Source organism: Haliotis rubra, unplaced genomic scaffold, assembly GCF_003918875.1.
Source record: "Haliotis rubra isolate DU_JTF1 unplaced genomic scaffold, ASM391887v1 Scf164, whole genome shotgun sequence".
Lineage (NCBI taxonomy): Eukaryota > Metazoa > Mollusca > Gastropoda > Lepetellida > Haliotidae > Haliotis > Haliotis rubra.
This window is the reverse complement of record NW_025765603.1, coordinates 279,201-301,905: the sequence shown is the minus strand read 5'-3', so window position 1 is coordinate 301,905 and position 22,705 is coordinate 279,201. Positions and strand designations below refer to the sequence as shown.

General features: G+C 42.4%; 2 protein-coding genes across 2 annotated transcripts; both read right to left on the bottom strand.

The window, feature by feature from the left end:
- Positions 1–18: 18 nt before the first annotated feature.
- Positions 19–8,684, bottom strand: LOC124271859. Its single transcript, XM_046707012.1, has 10 exons — positions 8,499–8,684; positions 7,773–7,887; positions 7,315–7,519; positions 6,698–6,871; positions 5,247–5,460; positions 3,251–3,563; positions 2,773–2,863; positions 2,216–2,245; positions 1,775–1,897; positions 19–817 (listed from the first exon to the last, which is right to left on the bottom strand). The coding sequence occupies exons 1-10, from the start codon at positions 8,512–8,514 to the stop codon at positions 587–589; spliced, it is 1,512 nt and encodes a 503-aa protein (XP_046562968.1). The 5' UTR covers positions 8,515–8,684; the 3' UTR covers positions 19–586.
- LOC124271845 lies at positions 8,565–21,154 on the bottom strand. Its single transcript, XM_046706996.1, has 20 exons — positions 20,912–21,154; positions 20,018–20,293; positions 19,563–19,711; positions 19,294–19,435; positions 18,691–18,794; positions 18,005–18,208; positions 17,716–17,890; positions 16,836–17,101; positions 16,062–16,217; positions 15,261–15,480; positions 14,333–14,487; positions 13,535–13,855; positions 12,778–12,946; positions 12,410–12,612; positions 11,814–12,000; positions 11,415–11,585; positions 10,612–11,016; positions 9,714–10,013; positions 9,097–9,188; positions 8,565–8,570 (listed from the first exon to the last, which is right to left on the bottom strand). Exons 1-20 carry the CDS (start codon positions 21,060–21,062, stop codon positions 8,565–8,567), a joined length of 3,852 nt encoding a protein of 1,283 aa, XP_046562952.1. The 5' UTR covers positions 21,063–21,154.
- Between the last annotated feature and the right edge of the window lie 1,551 nt (positions 21,155–22,705).

Genomic DNA, 22,705 nt, shown 5'->3' with positions numbered 1-22,705 from the left:
AACGAAAACAAGTTTACATCTGCTGAAGAACGTTTATTTGCAAATAAACACCTTGAATGTTTACTAACTTCATGAAAAAAGTACAATTATACGATTCATTACTGTATTAGTGATGTCCTTTGCTTGTTTGGTAGTGATATCTGCCGTCAAAATATGAAACGTTATTATATTTGAGGTGAATGCAAACAATAATCTTCTCGAACGGTTAACATTTTTCATATATATGTTTCAAATTCATATTTAAGTTTCCATTCCTTGTTCGAGACACATGCTTGTATTTTGACGCTAATTTCAACATTGTTACAAAAGCAGATTAATCTGTGAGATTTAATCAATGGAAACACACGGCCAACATTCACATATCAATTATAGATGACATCCTATCGGTAGTTTCCATCAATTAAAGCTCTTGTGATTAGATTGGATATTTTAAACATTACTTATTTGATCAACTGTAACTACATCAACATATATATCAAACCAACCATTTGCAGGACTTATAGATTAACAGAGGGGAAAGTAAGAGACATAATTTGAGTGTTTTCTGGAAGACAGACATCTACGGCATAAAGGGTTCTGGGGTTCTTCACAAATCATAGTCTGGATACGGTTCCAGTTCCAACAAGTCGCTTCTGACCGGTGATTTTCCCCTGATAAGAGAGGATGAACTGCTTGGTCTTTCTTCGTAATCTTCCACTGGTGTAATGGGCCGGTCCTTTGCTGCACTCGTAACGTCAGGACGAGTCCATGGATATCTGGAGCCTTCAAAGCGAAGGTTCGACTCTCCCGGATATGCATCACTGGGTGGAAGTTTTGCCTGTAGAAATAATAACAATAATAACATATTAATGTCACACTGAAAAGTGAAAACCACATTTCCCTCACAGACAAACTGTTCAAATCCATAATCGCAGTGATTATGACTCTTGGTCTTTTGATGACGTACTCAAGCTTCACTTGACAGTGACATGCCGTGATGTCATTGTCATTGTTATTTGTTAGTTTGTTGTTTACGCCGCACTCAGCTATATTCCACCTATTTGTCGGCGGTCTGTAAATAATCGAGTCTGGACCAGACAATCCAGTGATCAACAGCATTAGGATCGATCTGCGCAAATGGGATACGATGTCATGTGTCAACCATCCCAATCTCGATCCCGTTTGCCGGGCTGCTGAAGACCAAATATTAACCCAGATCTTCACGGATTCGTGATATCATTGACATGCATGTACATGTGAAGCGCGTTGGATTCAACTCTGAGAATCAAAATGACGACATAGCATATTATGCTACTGTATCTAAGTGTATTGGAATCAGATAGTCAGAGAAATTAAGTTTTATTAAGTTGCGTGCAACTCGCTGCTCACAGCAATTTGGTATCAAGGGGGATAACTCTAATTGGGGGACTTTATGTGCGGATGTTGAGGGTTTAGAAAAAGCCACGCGTTCTGCGTCACGAAGTGATAATTCTGAAGGTTTGTTTTGCAGAAAAGGCAGGTTAAAGTCTGTATTCGCCAAGAAACGTTTCAAATCACTTTAATCTTGGACTCGCGAATGTTATGCTTGAGTTTCAACGCAGTTACATCTATTTCTCATGAACGTTTCATCAAGTCGCACCTTACTATCATCTATGTGTTGGAACCGTGTTGTAACAGTGGAGTTCTGGAGTAAACAATTGAGACTTCGAGTTGATATTCTATGAATACGAAGAGGCTTAGGCATACACCCAAATCGCAATACAATACACCAAGGAAGTACTCTGGAACTACTCACGGAAAGGTGGTCAGCAAGACTTGGTACCAGTCGGAAGAATAGTCCTGACCTAACAGGAGTTGTGGGGTCATCTGGCCGCACACTGGACATGAACACGCCGGACGCTCCCGACGAAGCACGGGACTGTCAACAGTTTAATTTGAATATAATTAAACGGAAACTTAGTTCTGCAAGTACACAGTTGGTCGAAGTGTGCTTCAGGCAGCGCGTCCACAAGATACGTATTGTATACTGGTTAATCTTTCTAAGGATTTTACTAAATTACAGTTTCAGTCACCCTTTCATATTGGGATCTATTAAGATTTAAGAAAAGGTTTGTCAATTCTTTAAGTTCAGGAATTTTGATTGTGAGTTTTATTGTGAAATTTAAAGTGAGTTGTGTTCTATTGAAGCGATGTGTTGGTGAGTTTAGGTTTCTGAATAAGTGAACACTGATTTTACCTTATGACTTTTCCCATTTCCAGACAAGTCCTACAAGAAACAGGTTTATCATTTTGAATTCTTCTTCTCATGAGCATTGTAATATATTCACAACATGTTAAAAAGTCACAGACAAAAAATGTTGGATGAGTTCTAGTCGAACCCAGAATAAACAACCCAGTGCTTGATTTGTAAACATGGAACCAGGCCACAATATATGCGAGGACGCCCGCATAATAACCAGCCATCATCAATGGTGAGAACAAAGGACACGAATTCATGTGAATTTATATACTTTATATTAGGTGAAGGATACGGAGCCCAGGTTAAGTAGGAATAAATACATATTATTGTGAGGACTGATAACGATAATATTTCAAATTAACTGGAACCGGCTGAAGCCTAACGGGAAAGTGTCATAGTATAGTCGTTGAAGTGTTCTCCCGTTTCTGAAAAAAAAAACAATATTCAGTTCCCAACATATCACTATCTCCTTCTGATGTCTTGGTTTCTACTGAATTTTTGTTGTAATATTGGTACCTTCGTGAAAAACCCCTATAGTTTCCAAACATTCTTACATCACTGAAGCCTTCGTTGACAAAGGGAGTTCTAGATCCTTCCGGTCGGATCCTGAATAGCTTGTACCATATCAAGGACAAGTGCATCCGTCTGGAAAACAATACAATAATACCTTGAGGAACTTGGCAGTCATAATGACAGTGATAATCTCTACTAATGTGGACACTTGTAGCACGTCATCACAGTGATATATCTGAAAGTGTCTGACCAAACACAGCGGCTGGAACATCTTGTAATAAGTAGCAGCACACAATCCCTGCCCCTACAACTTTCAAGTTTGTCGGGGGACAAGTTGCAAAACTAACTCTGTTTTATCCACAGATGAAATAAACTTACATATAAAGGGGATTACACTTCCTTAAAAACCTGGAAGAAATATATTAATCTGCCCACGACACATACATGTTTGGGACCCGAATGTTGTCTTTAGAACTTCTTACGAGGTTCTTTTTTGCTGCTTCTAAGTGCAGTACCTACCCTCGTTTGAGCATGCACAGATACCAAGCCAGCACGGATAAGATGATTATCAATATTCCCGCCAACACCACCAGCCCGATCATCCATGCCTGCCACCCATCACAGTTCGGATTTTCTTTTGCACATGCGCAGTAGTATCTGTTGACGTCGTCGTAGCAGACGTACGGCCAGGAACATGGTGAACTGCCACACTCGTTGACGTCATCCTCGCAGTGCATGCCGGTCCAGCCTGATGCGCACGCACACTCATAGTAAAGGTCAAAGCCTTCAGCACGGCGGTAGTTGGTGCAGTTGTACAAGCTTTCATTTTTGCCTGGAATTATATATGTCGAGGCACACAGTGAAAATGATTTGCGAAGAAAGACTTAACTTTAATTTAACAGGTGTTTTTGTTGTTGTTCAATGTCGCACCCAGCAATATTCCATCTATATGACACTAGTCTGTACATAATCGAGTCTGGACCAGATAACCAAGTGATCGACATCCTGAGCATCTATCTACAGAATTGAGATACGATGCATACCGAAACATTAACCAATTCAGACAATGACCTACTTTTCAGCCGATCCGAATTTGCTCGTGTGAAAGTGAAAAGAGACACTACAAACAAATATGGTTAAACTTAATTTCAATTTCTTGTTTCATAAGAAAATGGTATTTACAAATAAATTTTAATTTAAACTTTAATAAAATCGTATTTCTATAATTTATAACGAGATTTAGGCAGCATGACCTTAACTAAGACGTCACAGATGAGGTCGTAAAATGATTAACAATTCATCTGGCTCACTGGTTACACCCGTTATGTGTTCTTTGCGCTTATTCCACAAATTCCAGATTTCCGTTTGTCAGAACACGCTGCACGACGTGTTTGCAAGGATCAGAAGGAGCGTAGTGTTGCAATATACAAGAGATTAGATGTATCAAATTATACTGATTAATATTTATGTATCCAGTTGTATGAGTTGGTCTCAAAATTCTGGACAGGTTATTGCACTAAGTTGCGCAATAGGACGGAACCCAGTCAGCAGGAAACGAGACTGTTGTGTAATCAATGTGTTGAATTGACATGCATCAAGTCAGTCAGCCTGACCACCCGATCCCGCTAGTCGCCTTGAGGATAGAACTGTTTCTTTTACAGTAACCAGTATTATACATGCCTGGGTATTTCCTGTCGATAATGTATCTGTAAAGTCTAATAGTAATTGCCCTTCCTTATTATGTACAGTAAACTACGGTTATATCGAAGTCAAAGGGACCTCTAATCCTTCGTTATAACAGTAGCTCGTTGAACGCATTTCAAATAAAATATACAGCAAGTGACATCGGTTCGTTATATACGTACGGTATACCCAAATGTTAGTGAAATGATGTATCTTAAAACGCAAAACGGCGCCAACACGTCGCTGTTCAATCAGTTTCAGTACGCACTCCATGTATTTTATTTGGGATTGTGTCTTCCATATTCTGTTTTCAACTTTGTTACTGCTTGCGTAATGAACGCGGGCTGTAACCCGCTACCTCAGTTCAGAGTGAGTGCGATTAGTTTTATGCCGCGCTAACAATATTCCAGCAATATCATAGAGGGGGGACACCAGAAATTATGCTTCACCCATTGTGCCCATGTGGTGAATCGAAACCGGGTCTTTGGCGTGAAGAGCGAAAGCTTTAACCACTAGGCCACTCCACCGCCCCGCTTCTGTTTCAGAATCGACCCATGACGATACCCGTTAGAATTTGTCTTCAGTAACCCATGCTTGTTGTAAGAGGTGACTAACAGACCGGGTGGTCAGGCTCGCTGACTTGGTTGACCCATGTCATTGTATGCCAATAACGTAGACCGGTCCTAATACTGTTGATCACTGGATTGTCCAGACTCGATTATTTACAGACCGCTGCCATATAGATGGAATATTGCCGAGTGCGGTGTAAAACTAAACTCACTCACTCACTCAGTTCCGAATCACTAGCGGACAAACACATAGCAGTACTTACTTCTGCATGCTCCTCCATTCTTGCATGGCATCTCCATCACAGTTGGTTTGATCGTGATGACGTCAGAGTATGTCCCTGCCTGGTCCTGGGCGTATACCCGGACCTCATCGTAACCATAGTAACCAGGGTCAGGTTGGTACTGGAAGGTCGTGTAGACCCAGTTGAGGGAGTCGGCGGGGTGGGGGAGGTGGAGCTTCTCACAGGGAATGCCGCTCTGAAATAAGTTTATCATGCGTACAATTCATGGGTGAGTAAGGGGGCCAATGAGGTATTAGCACACTAGTGTATCACAAACATGACCCTAGCATCGAACCCGGACTGGCATGAACAAGTGAGCACCTCTGCCACTGAACTACACAATGACCACGCACAGCTGTTATTATCTACATGCTAACCGAAGACATCATGGTTTTGTCTGGATTGCAGACTTCTGTTATGACGACTTTAATAATTCAAACCACTGAATCGCATTTAATTCAAATATTGTGTTCATTTCTTGTGTCTCTCTTGTCATGGAGGAGGACCAGGGTATAAGTGAGTGAGTGAGTTTGATTTTACGCCGCTTTTTGCAAAATTCCAGCAAATATCACGGCGGGGGACACCAGAAATGGGATTCACACATTGTACCCATATGGACCAGGGTATAAGTCTCTTAGGAAGACCAGGGTATGTGTCTCTTAGCTTGTGTCTCTTCCACAAGAATCAAAGCATGAACACAACTCCAGCTCAAACATTAGCTTAATCGCGAATTGGTTTGAGCTATGATAAATATATTACAATCCCTGCAAGCTTCCAGTGGGACGTTATTTTGATCATTAGTTAGTTAACATTAACCAGCAAGGCCAGAAAATAACCAGTCTCGATTATCCACCCAAACGGATTCCAATGGACTTAACAAGCAAACAAGCAGTGAAATAGCGTAGATCGATGCTCATGCTGTTGATCATTGGATTGTCTAGTCCAGAGACGATTATTCAAGGACCACCGCTATGTAGCTGGAATATTGCTGTGGGCGGTTTTAAGCAACTAACAAATAAACAAAACGCATATATTATCTATATCACGTATTGTGAAACCTTTGTTCACAAATATGAAAACAGGTCATTAGCTTCCTTTAAGAAATGTAGTTTAACCATAACCATAAATCAATTTCATGTGGGGCGATGGGGTAGCCTAGTGGTTAAAGCGTTGGCTCGTGACGCCGAGGACCCGGGTTCGAATCCTCACATGGGTACAATGTGTGAAGCCCTTTTCTGGTGTCCCCCGCCGTGATGTTGCTGGAATATTGCTAAAAGCGGCGTAAAACCAAACTCAGTCAGTCAGTCAGTCAATTTCGTGTGTATATTATTGTCTAGCAATTGGCGAATGTTTTCAGAAAAGGTTTGTAATGATTACGCTGAGTGTTTTGTATTTTTTTCATATTCTTGCATGCATTGTTACTCAGCACTGACCGTGTTGTATGAACAGGGGTCCGTGGTATTCACGTCACCGACGATAAGGTTCCCGCTTGTCGGCTGAGTGTGGTAGATGGTCATGTTGTCGCCAACGTCAACGTCGTACGCCCCAAACTCCCATCTGTACGTCGTGGGGTTGCTGTCATTGACTTGAACCTGCTCCAGCAGAATCTGAAATACATATAAATCAATCTAGATTATCAACCGAAATATATTCCATATTGGGCATATAAGACGATGGTATGAATCGATCAGTGAAAATAAGTCAAGATACCAGATTATAAACAAACAATTTGTCAATGAACAATACATCCCATTGGCCTGGTGAATAAAATATCTGATATGACTCTCCTATGCTGGAAGGCTCTCCTCAAAAGTAAAACTGAATCAGGTTATTTATGCAGCACAAACCTCATCTGTTGAACTAAATGTAATAATAAATATTAAGCCCCTAACGTAGAATCGATGTCAGTATCAGTATATGGTACGGGGCGGTGGGGTAGGCATGTGGTTAAAGCGTTCGCTTGTCACGCTGAACATTATGTTCACTCACTCACTCACTCACTCTAACTCCACATAATATGATCGCTGTAGCATGCTGAAATGCGACCTACCTGAACAGGGTGTGCTGGATCTGCATGGAGGAAGCTGACGCCGTCACTGAATACGAAGGCGCTGGGGGCGTCGTTGACTGGGGTGACGATGATGCTGATGTTCACTGCGGTTTCAGCAGGTGGTATCTCAGCTAGGGGCACCTCATACAGACTTATCGGGACATCTAGTGATCCGTAGAAGTCTCTGGCAGGTGTATATGTCATCCTGAAATATATGCAGAAAGAACATGTTGGTTAACAGATGCTTATATTTGTGAATTTGTCCATCTAGGGTTACATGCATCTTATAGAAAGGTGTCGAGTTTTTTTTTGGCTATGCGTATTTTACTTTGTCTGTACATGTCAATAGTGCACCCATTCAAAGCATTAAAGGCTGGTTTGCCATGTGGCAGACCAACAAACCTGTAAACATACTACATAAGAATACAACCGTGAGGTTGTTTCACGAAACAACTTACAATCCATACTCTGACAGCGTCAAGTCTAAATCACCAACAACAAAGTCGTCACGCATCTTGTATTTGATCACGTCTCCATTAGCGTCTGTGGATGTCATCTGGTATATCATGGTACCTGGAAAATAACGATAACACTTGGTGACGTATGAGAGATAAGACAAGAGACACAAGCCCTGGTCTTCCCACATGACAAGAGACACAAGGTAAGAGACATATACCTTGGTCTTCCTGCATGACAAGAGACACAATCTTAGAGACACATACCCTGGACTTTGTGAATGACAAGAGACACAGGGTAAGAGACACATACCTTGGTCTTCCTGCATGACAAAAACACCATCTAAGAGATACATACCAAGGTCTTCCTGCATGACAAGAGACACAATCTAAGAGACGCATACCCTGGTCTTTCTGCACGACAAGACACCATCTAAGAGACACATACCTTGTCATCCTGCATGACAAGAGACACAATCTCAGAGACAGATACCCTGGTCTTTCTGCATGAAAAGACACAATCTAACAATCTAAGAGACACATACCATGGTCTTCCTGCATGACAAGAAACACAATCTAAGAGACACATACCCTGGTCTTCCTGCATGACAGGAGACACAATCTAAGAGACAGATACCCTGGTCTTCCTGCATGACAAGAGACACAAACTAAGATACAGATAACATGGTCTGCCTGCATGACAAGATACACCATATAAGAGACACATACCCTGGTCTTCCTGCATGACAAGAGACGTGGTGCTGGTGAGCTGAGGGGGTGAGTTGGGTATCTCTGTCAGAGCTGAAGTCAGCAGGAACTGGGTCGGGTGTCTGAAGTACGTGTCTGACACAGAACGCCGACGTCTGGAACTGCTGCCTTGTGTTGACCTTGTGTTGCACACCTAAACACAACACATCAGACACAGTCCCAATAGATACTCACTGATATGCAAAAATTAAACATTGTGAAGAGAAAAAGGTTGCATGTGCCGGACATGATCAACCTGTACAACGTCAGTACATGTTAATGGTGGGAATCAGCAAAATAGCGAAAGATTTAGTAGTTCATAGATTTCTTCTTATCAGACAAACTCGACAGAGGTGAAGTGTTGATGTGGTCAGACAACAATATGTACAACAGATGAGAACTAATTATTGCACTTATAGAGACGTGTGCGTGTGTGCGTGCGTATGTGCGTGCGTGCGTGGCTGCTTGTTACAGTCTGCACCGGTTCTACTCAGACGTAGTATAATGAGCGGAACAATCCTAGCTTCAGAAAATATCGGGGTTTATTATAAGACATGTTAAAGTACAGTATACCACTCACCTTGACTGTGACCCGAGAGGTCGCCTGGTCTCTGACCTCCGTGTCGGTTTCATGTTGACAGGTCTTGTTGCTCTGTTGCCACTGTCTGGCATCTATCACACAAACACCATTTTGACTAGTACCACCCTTCTACTGTAGTACTTCACATTGTCTAAACAGCTGGGATTTTAAGCGCTGCCATGTTATGTATTTAATTTTATCTTTATATGGCTGGGCCGACTGACTGATTTGCTCAGCAAATACAGCTGGTAAAGTCAGATGTAACATCAGAACTGACTAGATGACTATACGTCACAACAGAAAATAACACAGCGCGTCTGGAACAGTAGCGAACAGGAATGATCTGTTGTCACGTGACTTCTTCTTACGAAAAGACCGAAGCCTTGTCAATCCAGATGGTATCGTCAGTCAACTTTATGGATTTCTATTCATTCATGAGTAAGTTCCTTTAACGTTTCCAATTTCGTCACCAAAACCCTTGTGGGTCATCGACGTTCCGAATGACTAGAACGCATCTATAGCAGCTCTATCACAGCTTCACGAGGAAAGAAAAGTCCGATGTGATGCCGATCTTTATTGAAATACATACATAAAGTATCTACACGCAAATCACCTACCAACATTCCAGTGAAGCAGCATCAACGTTGTATTGGTCACCGTGGGATCATAAGTGAAGGTGACCTTCACCGGTCCTGGCATGGGCAGATTACCAACGCTGGTCAGAGAGAACGAGAGGTCAGTTTCCTGGTAGCTGAGCCTCTTTCTGAGGATTCTGTCCGTGAAGGCATCTTCTGTGGTTGACTTAGATGGGTCAGTGATGTATGGGACGAACTCCACCGAGGCGTCAGACTTGTATTCCGTCTCTAGATCCAGCTTTGTGAGCTGAGTGACAACGATGCTTTGCCCGGGCTGTAGTCCTGGATCATAGACAAGCAAATAAGAGCAATGTTTGCGTGCGTTTGTGTGTGTTGCTTTAGCGTAAATATACCGCCACTACAGCTGTTGCCTGCATACGTTCGAGCCTGGACCAGACAGACCAGTTGCCAACTGCATCAGCAGCTTTCATTGTGAACGTTACTGACTAACTGAGTTTGGGTTTTACGCCGCTTTTAGCAATATTCCAGCAACATCACGGCGGGGGACACCAGAAATAGGCTTCACACATTGTACCCATGTGGGAATTCGAACCCGGGTCCTCTGCGTGACGAGCCAACGCTTTAACCACTAGGCCACCCCACCGCCCGTGAACGTTGCTAACACTGATAGGATGAACAGAACCAGTCATACGTCCGACACCCATATTAAACGGCACTGTAACCATGAGCTACAGGATGCATCTTCTGTATTGTTTCCAAAGAGAATGTCATTTGATGCTGTTGATTATATCAAGCAATAATGCAGTGAAAGAGTGGATGAATATCGAATCTATGTTGTCCTTTGGAAGTAAAGAGAACGGCCTTTCACACTTACGTTATGAAGCAAAGATGACAATATCCTGTTATTTTGTACACTAACCATCTGGTGTTGATACAGTTACTCCTGAAAGATCCCTTTTTCTTCTGGCACCACCACCAACATCTACAGTAACAGCAGAACCATTTGACGACGTCGCCATCGTGGACTTGTCTGTCTCCACTATAGTAGAGCCCAGCAACTTGGTGGTGCACAGTTGAGCCTCATTACACATCTTCATGAAGATGAACATCTCTGTGCCTGGAGCGATGGTGAAGGCTGACCTGTCTGTGGTACCGTGCACCGAGGAGTTGTAGTCGGCCTTGTACTGACTCAGCATGTATATGTTGTAGTCGTCAATTTTGAGGTAACCATCCGCCACTGTAACCGTCCCCGACGTGTTGTAGCCGACCCAGGTGCAGGGGAAGATGTCATCGATGCTGGCCTCGGAACTCCCCACACAGAAATCTGAATATGAAGTATTGACACTTTTTCTTTCTTTCGTAAACTGGGAAGCCTTATATCTAGCTCTTTTACCATAGAAGGTGAGTTTATTTTAGTAACATTCTCCTCGTATCGCAGCAGCAAAACCTTTCGAAACAGTAAAGTAAACGCTTAAACTACTGGGCAACCCAGTCGACAGTTGGCCCCCCTCGTGATTTACAGGACCGAGACCTGTGACTCAGTATGTGTTCCAGACCGATCAAACGTTCCAAAGTCAAATCTGAAGAATTCCAGTTACTGTTTCCAATACCTGTACATTAGAGAATACACCAGTATGTCTAACCAATCAGTGGTTATAATTCAACACCTCACCTCACCTTAAGTCATTAAAGTAAAGATTGATATGAAATATATTACATTACCATATCGCCTGACACTTTCATCTGCAGAGACCGTCCAGGAAGCACCGACGGTGTGTCTGTCTGTGGTTTTCATGGAGTTTGGCGGCACCACTTTCTCTCCAAGAGATTCAGCACCCACTATTGTTGTGTTGACGTCATCGACAATGGGAGGCTCGAGAAGAACGGTCACACCTAAGTCACACACTTGGCTTTATTGATAAATCCATTAAGGATGGAATCAGATTCTTCTAAAATAGATATCGTCATTTCTGACAATCCAATTGATAAATATCACAAGTTTGGAACTTTTAAGAACAGGTAAAACCTCTAGAAATAGCGTAATACTCTAGTCTATGATGTGTTAAGGTAAGCACCTCTAAAAATACTGTAATTCACTGTTTGATGTATAAGGGTACACACCTCTGGGATCAGCGTATGTTGTGACCAGCCCACCCCCGTTGGTACATCTGACGGTCACGTAGTACGTCGTGTTGTGTTCCAGGAGGCCTCCAAGTCCGGAGTTCACAGATCCAGGATACTCCCGAGTTGATACAAATGTCTGCAACTCCTCTCCCCCTGGCGCTGTGCCTATCGCCCACTCGTAGTTCTGTAAAGTCACACATGTATTCTGGTAGCTTGATATTTACCAGACTTTCCATTCACCTTCAGCAATTCAGTTATATGCTAAAGGCATACGCACGGGGTATCATTTCTCATGGCCGCGCAGTTGTATAGGAATCGTGAGTGAACATTGTTTAACTCCATTTTCAGGAAAACTATATAGCGATATCGTGGGAAAAATAGGTCTTTCAGATATGTGGAATCAAACCCGAGTGTTCAGTGTGACGAGCCACTTTAACCATGGGGCCACTCCACCCAGTAATATATATGCTCACCACACACCATTTGATTCCATAGTCTAAAGGTAATACAGGTAATTTACACGTATTATCCATACGTATTTCGAGGTATTTGATTTATGTTTGACATATACTCGTGCAGAAGCTCCTTGTTACCACAATTTCGCTCTCGTTGTCATTGCACTTCCACACAGCCTTAATGGTGTCGTTGGATCCCTGGTACGTCACAGGGGTGAAGTTGCCCTGAGTGACGTCGATGTACAGCATGACGTCGGTGTCAAACAGTGGTGGTGACGTGTCGATGTTGAAGCCGTCAGATGACGATACCGCCTCTGTTCCAGACCCGAGTACAGCTTTCACTGGAACAATCAGATTTACAGGTAATACAAATAGGGAGAGGAGTGTACGAAGATAATGACATAGAGTTTACTGTGTTGCTTCGATGTATGCACACATCAGATATCGATAACATTTTCACAAATGCCATACTTCTCTTTTTATGTTTTAACAATTCTGTTTCTTACCTGTGAGGTAGTACATTACAGGAACTACTTCCCCCTCCACGACTGTCGATTCTGTTAGGTTGAGGTCGTTGAGGGTGATCTTGACCTGGTCTGTTGATGCGCTGTCACATGATGCGTCACATGTGTAGACGTCACAGGGAGTCAGACAGGGGATACACGGTGTATGTACCTAGCAACATATAGAACACGTCACAGTAAGCAGACGTAACGTCCGAGGGAGTCAGACAGGGGATACACGGTGTATGTACCTAGCAACATATAGAACACGTCACAGTAAGCTGACGTAACGTCACAGGGAGCCATACAGGGGATACACGGTGCATGTACCTAGCGACACATAGAACACGTCACGGTAAGCTGACGTAACGTCACAGGGCGTCCGACAGGGGATACACGGTATATGTACCTAGCAACACACTAAACACGTCACAGTAAGCTGACGTAACGTCACAGGGCGTCCGACAGAGGATACACGGTGTATGTACCTAGCAACACATAGAACACGCTGGATGTAGTAGTTCTCAAGACCACCGTCTCATCTCCGTGACAGGTGACAAACACTAACAATGACCTGATTATAAACAACCCTCATAGTTTTCAAGAGAGACTTCTTAAACAATCAGTGCTGTTTGATCATCTGCACTATTTATTGAAACCAATATGTATGTTGTCCTCTACACACGTATATTGCTATATTCTTCCGTGTATAATGTAACCGTACTGACTGTAAGTGCTATGTATGTGCACCACAACTCACCTGCTGGTACGGCTCGACATCAGAGAGACCGGAAGCTGACCCGATTCCAGCCTCATACCGAACGATGGCGTTGTTACCTCCTTGGAAAGGGTTGCCATAGCGACACAGGTTCTCCTTCTGGGCAGGCATCACTAGGTCACGGAATGAAGCCGTAGCACTCAAAACCTTTAGATGTCCTTCCGCATCTCGTTCAGTGTCAGGAATATAGTTCTTGTGATTCCAGACTCCCAGGAAGAGTTTGGTGTCGGGAGAGAGACGCGGTATTCCACACTGCTCCGTCATCAGATCGTCGTCCATGAAGACTGACATGCACCAGGTAACCTGCGACAGTAAAAAGAAACGATGATGATTCCATGCTTTGTGCTAGTTAGCCTGACATAATACTAAAACCAGTGTAACACATCTTTAAGATGTAAGGATATTGCTGCTGAGCTGTATCAACAAAGTTCATATTTCCTAGTCTGATTGGACATTAAAGAGTTATGTTCCTTAGCTTGGCCGAAGATGATGATCTCCAAGAGTTTATTGAAGTTAAAAATGTTACGTCCTGACTACTTTGAATCTTCACCCCAGTCATGTATTTATTCAGTTCAGGATATGAGAAACTAAAGAACTTCTCATCTGCCGATCAACATCTGAATACCTTGTCTACTCTCTCTTAAAATGACGGGCGGTTGGCTAGCCGAAGACCCGGGTTCAGTTCTCCACATGTCTGAATGCCTTTGCTGGTGTTCCCCGCAGGAACTTTGCTAAAGGCGTCGTAAAACTATACACACCTGCCTTATTTGAATGACTCACCTGTGAGCTTCTTGCTTCGTCTCTCTGAGTAGTGAACTTGACCATGTACTGATGGTAATCTCTGGAAGGGTCTTGTAGGAGGTCTCTCACTGCTGCTACAGGTTCCATGAGGTTATCCCCGTAACTACACCATGACACCAACTTGGCTGCTGCACCTGTACACGATAAGGCGGAAAATCATCAGTGCTACTACAATAACGGTGCCATGTGACCTTCACCTTACGTCACGCCATAAGAATATAAGAGGACTAATACCATCTATTATTTCAAAACGGTACAGGCAACTGACCTTCACCTTAATGATCTGTGACTAAAACTACAATGCTGTACTTTGTATGTTGCTCAGTTCACGCTGGCCGTTTGACAACATGGCTAAAGATCAACCAAAACATATCTTATTACAAAGAAACGTAATACCATCTATTATTTCAAAACGGTACAGGCAACTGACCTTCACCTTAATGATCTGTGACTAAAACTACAATGCTGTACTTTGTATGTTGCTCAGTTCACGCTGGCCGTTTGACAACATGGCTAAAGATCAACCAAAACATATCTTATTACAAAGAAACGTAATACCATCTATTATTTTAAAATGGTACAGGCAACTGACCTTCACCTTAACGATCTGTGACTAAAACTACAATGCTGTACTTTGTATACTGCTCAGTTCACGCTGGCCGTTTGGCAACACGGCTAAAGATCAACCAAAACATATCTTATTACAAAGAAACGTAATACCATCTATTATTTTAAAATGGTACAGGCAACTGACCTTCACCTTAACGATCTGTGACTAAAACTACAATGCTGTACTTTGTATGTTGCTCAGTTCACGCTGGCCGTTTGCAATATGGCTAAAGATCAACCAAAACATATCTTATTACAAAGAACCGTATTCAAGCAAGGGGAAGCCATTTCCACGAACCTGCAAATAACTGTACTCCACAGGCCTTCCTGGGATGGAGATTAGGATTCCCGATTTCAGTCTTGTCGGTGATGGAGCCTGTCTCTTGCAGCTTCTTCTTTTCATCCTCCGTCAGCTTCTTCACCTCGTAGCCAGGATCATCCTGATCCACAGACCTCTTGCTGATGTTCTTGTAGTACCTCTCTGCTTGTAGGTAGGATTCACAGTTGCAGGTGCAAGACTGTAAGAGATATAGTATTAAAACTGGCACCTGAAATCATAGGTGAGCAAGTTCGGTTGAACGCAGCTTTGAAGAATATTTTAATACCATATCTTGTTCACGTCATGTGGGAAGAACGTGTAGTGAGACCAGTCAGTACAGGTATGGCGGTGATAAAGCTAGAGTCACAGTCATGAAGCATCTTGTAGCCTGCACCGAATAATTATTAACATTTTGCATCTGTTGTAGAGAGCATAGGGAAGGGGCGTGTGTGACGTCATATGGTGTGGTCTACTGCAGTGAAATGTAGGATAGGTGAGGATTAGTCACGGTTCTCTCTGCAGACAGAATGATCTTCATACATATTGCCCATTGACAAGACAAACCATGGCTTAAGCTTTTATGCTAGTGTGTGTGTGTGTGTGTGTGTGTGTACGCACAAATGCCGGTTTTATCGTACCATTGGGATGCCATTTTGAACGTAAATTAACTTGAATTCCCTACTCAGAGCCGGTTCATCCTTTTACTACCAAGCGTCAGGCAGGGTAAGGACAAGTTTCATGTTTTAATACTTTTTGATGTGGGATGAATAGGCTACATACTGCATTCACAGGTTCCACCCTGCAACAGGCACAGATAGACTCGGTCCAGTCCGGTGACGGTGTGTAGTCGTAGTCCAGGATGTAGTCATCTGGGCCGTCCCAGAACAGGACAGTGGTGACCGCTTGACCGTCACCTGCTGCAGCTCGGATAGAGAGCTGCAACACAGTCGTAAGTGGGATAGACATAAGTAGTAATCTTAGAGACACAGTGTTAAGGTAGTGCTGCCACAGTGATGTAAAGTGAAGACTTCGTCGTTAATAATACATCTCGCGGTCCACGTCAGAGGGTTACGGATCATATCTAAAAACTAAAACTTGATACATATATTCTACTGTGACGTAGCTCAGTAGCTACCAGTAGTTTCCATTGAAGTACATGGAATCTTGATACGATCAATAATTGAAAGACAAAACAAAACTAACGCAGCATATGAGGTAAAGGATAACTCGCAAGACACAACGTTAAGATTTTCTTGATGTAAAGTAAATGAATACTGAACTTGAATTTCACTTTCATTTTATATACATTCCTTTCTGCAACATACTCTGTGGCAAGGCTTGGAAATTGTGATTCCTACCTTGACCTATCTTTGCTCATATTATCAACCATCGGTTGACTGAGTACTCCTTGAGTACCTACAGGCTGTCATGACACAGCTAAAATATTGATGCAGCTATTAACCTGGTCAAAATGTTTTTTGCGTTTGAGTAAAGACAGGAAAAACATAACTTGGGCTATCTGCAAGAGTTAAGTGACACTTTGCATCACAATACCTTATACTCTCCGCCATTGACAAGGTCGGCATCTCTGAAGTAGCTTCCAGAAAACATGGCGTCAGTCTTGGTATCTCTGGCCAGTTTGATGTCCACTTTGCCGGACTCCGGGTGGACGTTGGCTGATCTGTAGGTCAAGGTCAAGCTGCGGTTGTTGCTGTCATGGTTCCGGTCAGACTCCAGGTACATCCACTCCGAGTCATCAAATCTGATTTTTCTGACAGGACATGGAGACCCGTCGGGCACAGGGTGGTGTAGGAAGGTGCCTACGGAAAAGATACTTAAAATGAATTGTTGGGCAGGACATGTGTACCCCTTTCACGAACTGGTGATCTGGTGAATGGACGCATCACCTGATGGTGTAGTTATGGCACTGTGGCCTATACATAATCTATCATGAAGAGGGCAACCTTGGGGTTGTTCCCCGCAATGAGTAGCTGCAGTCAGCCAGGTTACACAATGGAAATACCTGAACCTCATTACATAATCGTATTCTCAAAAAGGGATGTGTATACTGCACGATGGTTAGTACATGACACAAATACATGCAAAGGCAAGTCAATTGTTCACCCGAACAAACAAAGTATTATGAAACTGCCCCAATGACATAACTTTTGTCCCTCTGAATCATTTTGTTTAGATTATAAAATGAAATAATGTTAAAAAGTATCACCGGCTCATGTGTTATTCGCTCAGATCCATAAGAACAACTATTGGGTATATGCTTCAGAAACTCAGAATATACAATAAAGGCCAATGTCAAATCTAAATGTAATGTGTGTTTCGTCTGTGGTATCGGCCTCATTGCAGCGCTGTACTGTTAACTGTATCCGAGGACAGGTACATACGTATCTAAATTAAACCTAAATGAATGGATTACCTGTAACAGTGGTGGCGGAGCCGCTCCAGCTGATGTCGTGAGTGAAGTCGTGCCCGTCGATGACGAGGCCTGGGGAGGGGATGGAGTTGTCATACATGACTGGTGGGGAGTCTAATGTCGACTTGAGTCCGGCAAAGTTCTCCGCCACGAGACGCACAAAGTAAGGCGTGTTGGCCTTCAGAGAAAAACAACATAGAAAGCTTTGTTGTAGCTCTTGTAACAGTAACCCAGATAACCAGATAACGATACCTTTACTCATTAGGACTTATTTGACGTGGAGATAACTCACCTGTATAGTGATGTCCATGAATCTATAGGACGTGTAGTTGACATCAATCTCTATGGATTCTACGACAGTTTCTTCCTCCGAGTCTTCGTCACAGGAGGCTCTCTTCAGCAGGGCTGCGTAATAGCATCGGATGCCCGAGTCCTCATCACTGAAGCCTGTCCAGTAGGTCTGAAGACTCTCACTGCTGGCCGAGTAACTTAGTTTCTGACAAGTGGAACAGTAAATTAGACACCAAATACAGGTCCGCTCATGACAATGAAGTATATGAAATTCATTTTCTTCACATAATAAATTAGGGTGACATAACCTTTTCTTAGAATATGGGACTATTTCAGAGCTTTAGTGTGATATATTTCTTTATTAGAAAACAATAAAATATGAATTATTCTAGATTTGAAAATCTAGTAAGAATTAAATGAAGTATGTAAATCATATATGTGCAAAGCATGTGTCCAAAATTTTATAGACATGTGCCATGTCCAAAATTGAAATTATATGCGGCGGCAGAATGTGTAATTCTACTCCGCTTGTCTTCAACAACTGATTGAACGACATGTATCGGTTCTGCGGGGCGGGTCAGTGAGAATTCACTGTACAGAATGGCTTGAGGTAAACATGAAGATGAGCTGGACGAAGAAGCATTGATTGAAGGTGCTTGATTCAACTAAGTTTTCCTGGTCACCTACCATGTCATAATAGGGCCCTGTTCTGATCTTGCCTTTGACTGGAGGTGTGACGTCCACCTGGAACATGTGACTTGTCACGTTGCACTCTCCAGCCTTGTCAGCACCTGGGATATGGAGCATATATAAGAAATCACACGTAGTGATGTGTAGGGATGACGAGACAGAAGGATTCATGGATGGCAAAAATGTTTGAAACGATGAAGAAGAGATGAGATATCACGAATGGGTATTCTGAGATTTCCGGACATGAGATCTTGAGGATTTTAGAAAACAAACAACAACAAATACATTCAAAATAACACAGAGGTGAATACAGAATGTCGTTAATGTCGAAATGTTGTTTCTCAGTCAAAGTACACAAAACAACGTAATGAATAATTCCTCAGTGAACTTATTAAGATATCCAAATTTCCAAGCAATCCAACATAATGCAGTGTAAACGACACACACCTCCTGACAATTACCACTAATGAACTTTAATTTTAAGATTTGTACATCGTTCTGAAGTGTCTCATAACTAACGGTGATCCAGTGATGACAATTCGCATACCAGCCCTAAATCAGTTCTGCTACTGCTAGTTTTGGCATCACACCATAACATACCAATAACCCAAGCATAGTAGATTCCATTTTGTTCCAGAGACAGATTTTCAAACGCCATGAAAGTGTCCTTCCCCACATTTTGGAGGTCCACAACGTTGAAGATTCCTCGTCGCTCGTCGTCACTGATGGAGCCTCTTTCTGTCTGAAACACATCACCCACATCAGCGAATTGACGAATCTCAAATCGGAAGTTACCCTGACCACATTAAGTGAATAGTAGATACATAGTACAGAGTTGCTAAGGTACTCTGAGTTGCTAAGATACTCACAAACTGTCCACATGTGTAGTTGTTCGCCTCCGTGTTGTTGGAGAGACCGACATAGTACATCATCATGCCAATCTTGGATTCGAACCCGTCCCAGGGTACACCTACATAGTTATCAGTGTTGACAAATTCCTTCATATCGATGATGCCAGCTGAAGCACAAGGCAAACTGTGGTTACTAAGCTGGATCGTAACATAGCAGGGGCGTTGGGGCAGCCCAGTGGTTAAAGCGTTCGCTCTTCATACCAAAATTCCGCGTTCGGTTTCTCCACCGGGGTATGTTAAACCGATTTCCGGTGTCCAAAACCATAGTATTGCTAGAATATTGCCAAAAGCAGCGTAAAACCCATGTCACGCACTCATATATCGTACATGCGGTGTGCAGATCGTAATTTACATTTGGTTAATTTATATAATATATGTTTCACTTTTAAGTCCTGGAAAAGTTAGGATCTCACCTGACACGCCTCCATCAAAGCCAACAGAGAAGCCATTGGACGTGACGTCCGTCTTGGACCCGGAACGGCTATGTGCTCTGACAGTGAAGTAATATATTGCCGTGACTGGGGTGAGGTCAAGGTCGTAGAAGGTCACAGTTTTGTTGAGGCCAACGTTGACAAACGGCACAATGTTGTCACGTGTTTTGGGGAAACGGCGGTCGGTTCCAAGGGCCACCTCATAGAAAGCGACTTCTTGGTTGGAAGATTTCTCCTCGTCCTCACTAACAAGGTTCTCTGACAAAATCAAAAACATCCTCTTTTCCATTAAAAAACAGCCACAAGGCCATTTTGTATAATTGTTGGAAACATTCATTGAAAACTATAAACAGTTATTATACCACATATTCGACAAAAGGGAAGAGTACACTGCACGACGGTTAGCGCAAGAGACAAACACGTGCACAGGCAAGTCAATTGTTCACCCGAACAAACACAATAATATGGAACTGCCCCAGACATAACTTTGGTCACTTGTATCACAGCCTTGTGGATGCTTTTGTCCCTCTGAATGTCTCTTGTTTAGACTTTGATATGAACAAACTAAAGGCTGCTCTACTGGTCTCATTATTGCCAAACAGGCAAACAACAAGCATACACAGTTAGGCCCATGGATATTCCTGTTATTCTAAGTTGTCCAAATTTCACAAAGATTTATCTTTGAGGAACTCCTGCATGTCACGCACACATAAATAGATTCATATTTGATAGTACACAGCAGCCTTTTATGAAGTACTGATCGTCTTTGGGTTTGAGGCCACCATCAAATGCCACGAAACAATTGGTCTGTGCGATGTGAACACTATACAAACGCTAACATTTGTTTCTTAAACAAATTAGGCAACATAACCTAACCTGCTTTTATTCCAGTTGATACCTCGTCAGCGTTGCCATCGCTACCAAACTTGTCCCAATTGGCGCTGACTTTACTCTTAGTTCTGAGGAACTCAAGGTCAAATCCCACGACATCGCCATCATTGACCTGTCCAGGCACCAGGGGGGTCATCCTCGATGGTGATGCCGTTCGATCTGATGGTGTAGGTGAAGTCCATGGCGTTGGTCACCCGTAGATATTGGTAGTAGCGTTCCATGTTATGCATGACCAGCTGGTCGTTGACTCCAAGAGTTCTTCCTGAAATTGTAGGAATGATTAGTTCCAATAAAGCCAAAGCATATTTCTACAAACTTTCAATACTTGATTGGCTATTTAGTTTACGAATCGGCCATATATGTTATATAACGTATATGACATATACTAATTTCAGAAACGAAAAATGTTAATTTTCACCTCGACCACCGGCCGTATATTTTGAAAATAGTTCCAGCTGCCATTTTTGCTAACCTTCTGTATTGAAGTATTCCTGCACCCTCAGCCCGTCAGCCCTTTGTATTGCCCACTCGTACTTGACCACCGGACACGGGTCACCTGACACGTCCCACTTGGCCCCCATACGGGACAGACTTGTCTGGAAATCACTGTAGTGAGAAACATAGTCCAATACTAATTAGGTATAGAGACGCTTTATATGAAGCGGATGATATTTATTTACAATGGGTGATTTTTCAAATAGCCGTGTTTCGGTGCCTTGGTTCAGAAGCTGATGCATGCAGCTTTGCAATATGTACAAAATCAATACTCACAGATCACCATCATGGCTTTCACCGTCCCAGATTCCAACATGAGTGAGTGGTTCCAAGCCCTGACTGAGGTAGGACATGTAGATACCGTTAGACGTGGATATTGTGCTGAGACCAGCTTCATTGGTAGCTTTCACCGTCACAAATATCTGTAATGTGAAATCCATTATTGGAAGCGTCCAAAACATATATATCTACCTATCTCTCTCTCTCTCTCTCTCTCTCTCTCTCTCTCTCTCTCTCTCTCTCTCTCTCTCTATATATATATATATATATATATATATATATATATATATATATATATATTACATAGATAAATAAAGAAATAAAAGACAGAATGCCATTTCTCCAACATGTTCGTGTGATTCTTTCATATAGATTGTAGCGGTTACAGCTCTGTAACCACTCATCACTTTCTCCCTGAAGAGTATAGAACGAAACATGTTGGAGAAAAAGGCATTCTGTTTTTATTTATCTATGTAATATTTATGACTGAACACCTGTACTATTTTGGAAATTTTGTGCGTATATATATATATATATATACGCGTAACAGCGATATTAGTTTGTGTTCGTTGGAATCTTAAACTTGTTCTTGACAAATATTGCCTTCAGTTAAAGCATTGCTCTCTCATTCTGTTTTGAGCGTGGTCTTATTAGGCTTATAACATTCATTCTACCTATCATGTTTTTATCATTTTTCGTTGTTATTCTTAGGCTTTAACTTAGGTAAATTGTAACTCAATAAAAATGGGTAAACTCCTTAATTACGCATAAAGATTAAAAGCGAAACTGCGTTCCCGGTAGGGTCATATGTTTGACTTAATGGTGTTGGAACGTAAACAATGTGTTCTTCAAAACATTGCACATGTATTTTAGAAAAACAGGCACACACAGTATTCAAGCGTTATCACACCTGTCTCACTCCCTTCAGGATCAGGCCTGTGACCGATAGGTATCTCTTTGTGACGTCATCAGTCTCAAAGAACCCCCTCAGTTGTCCCCCTCCAG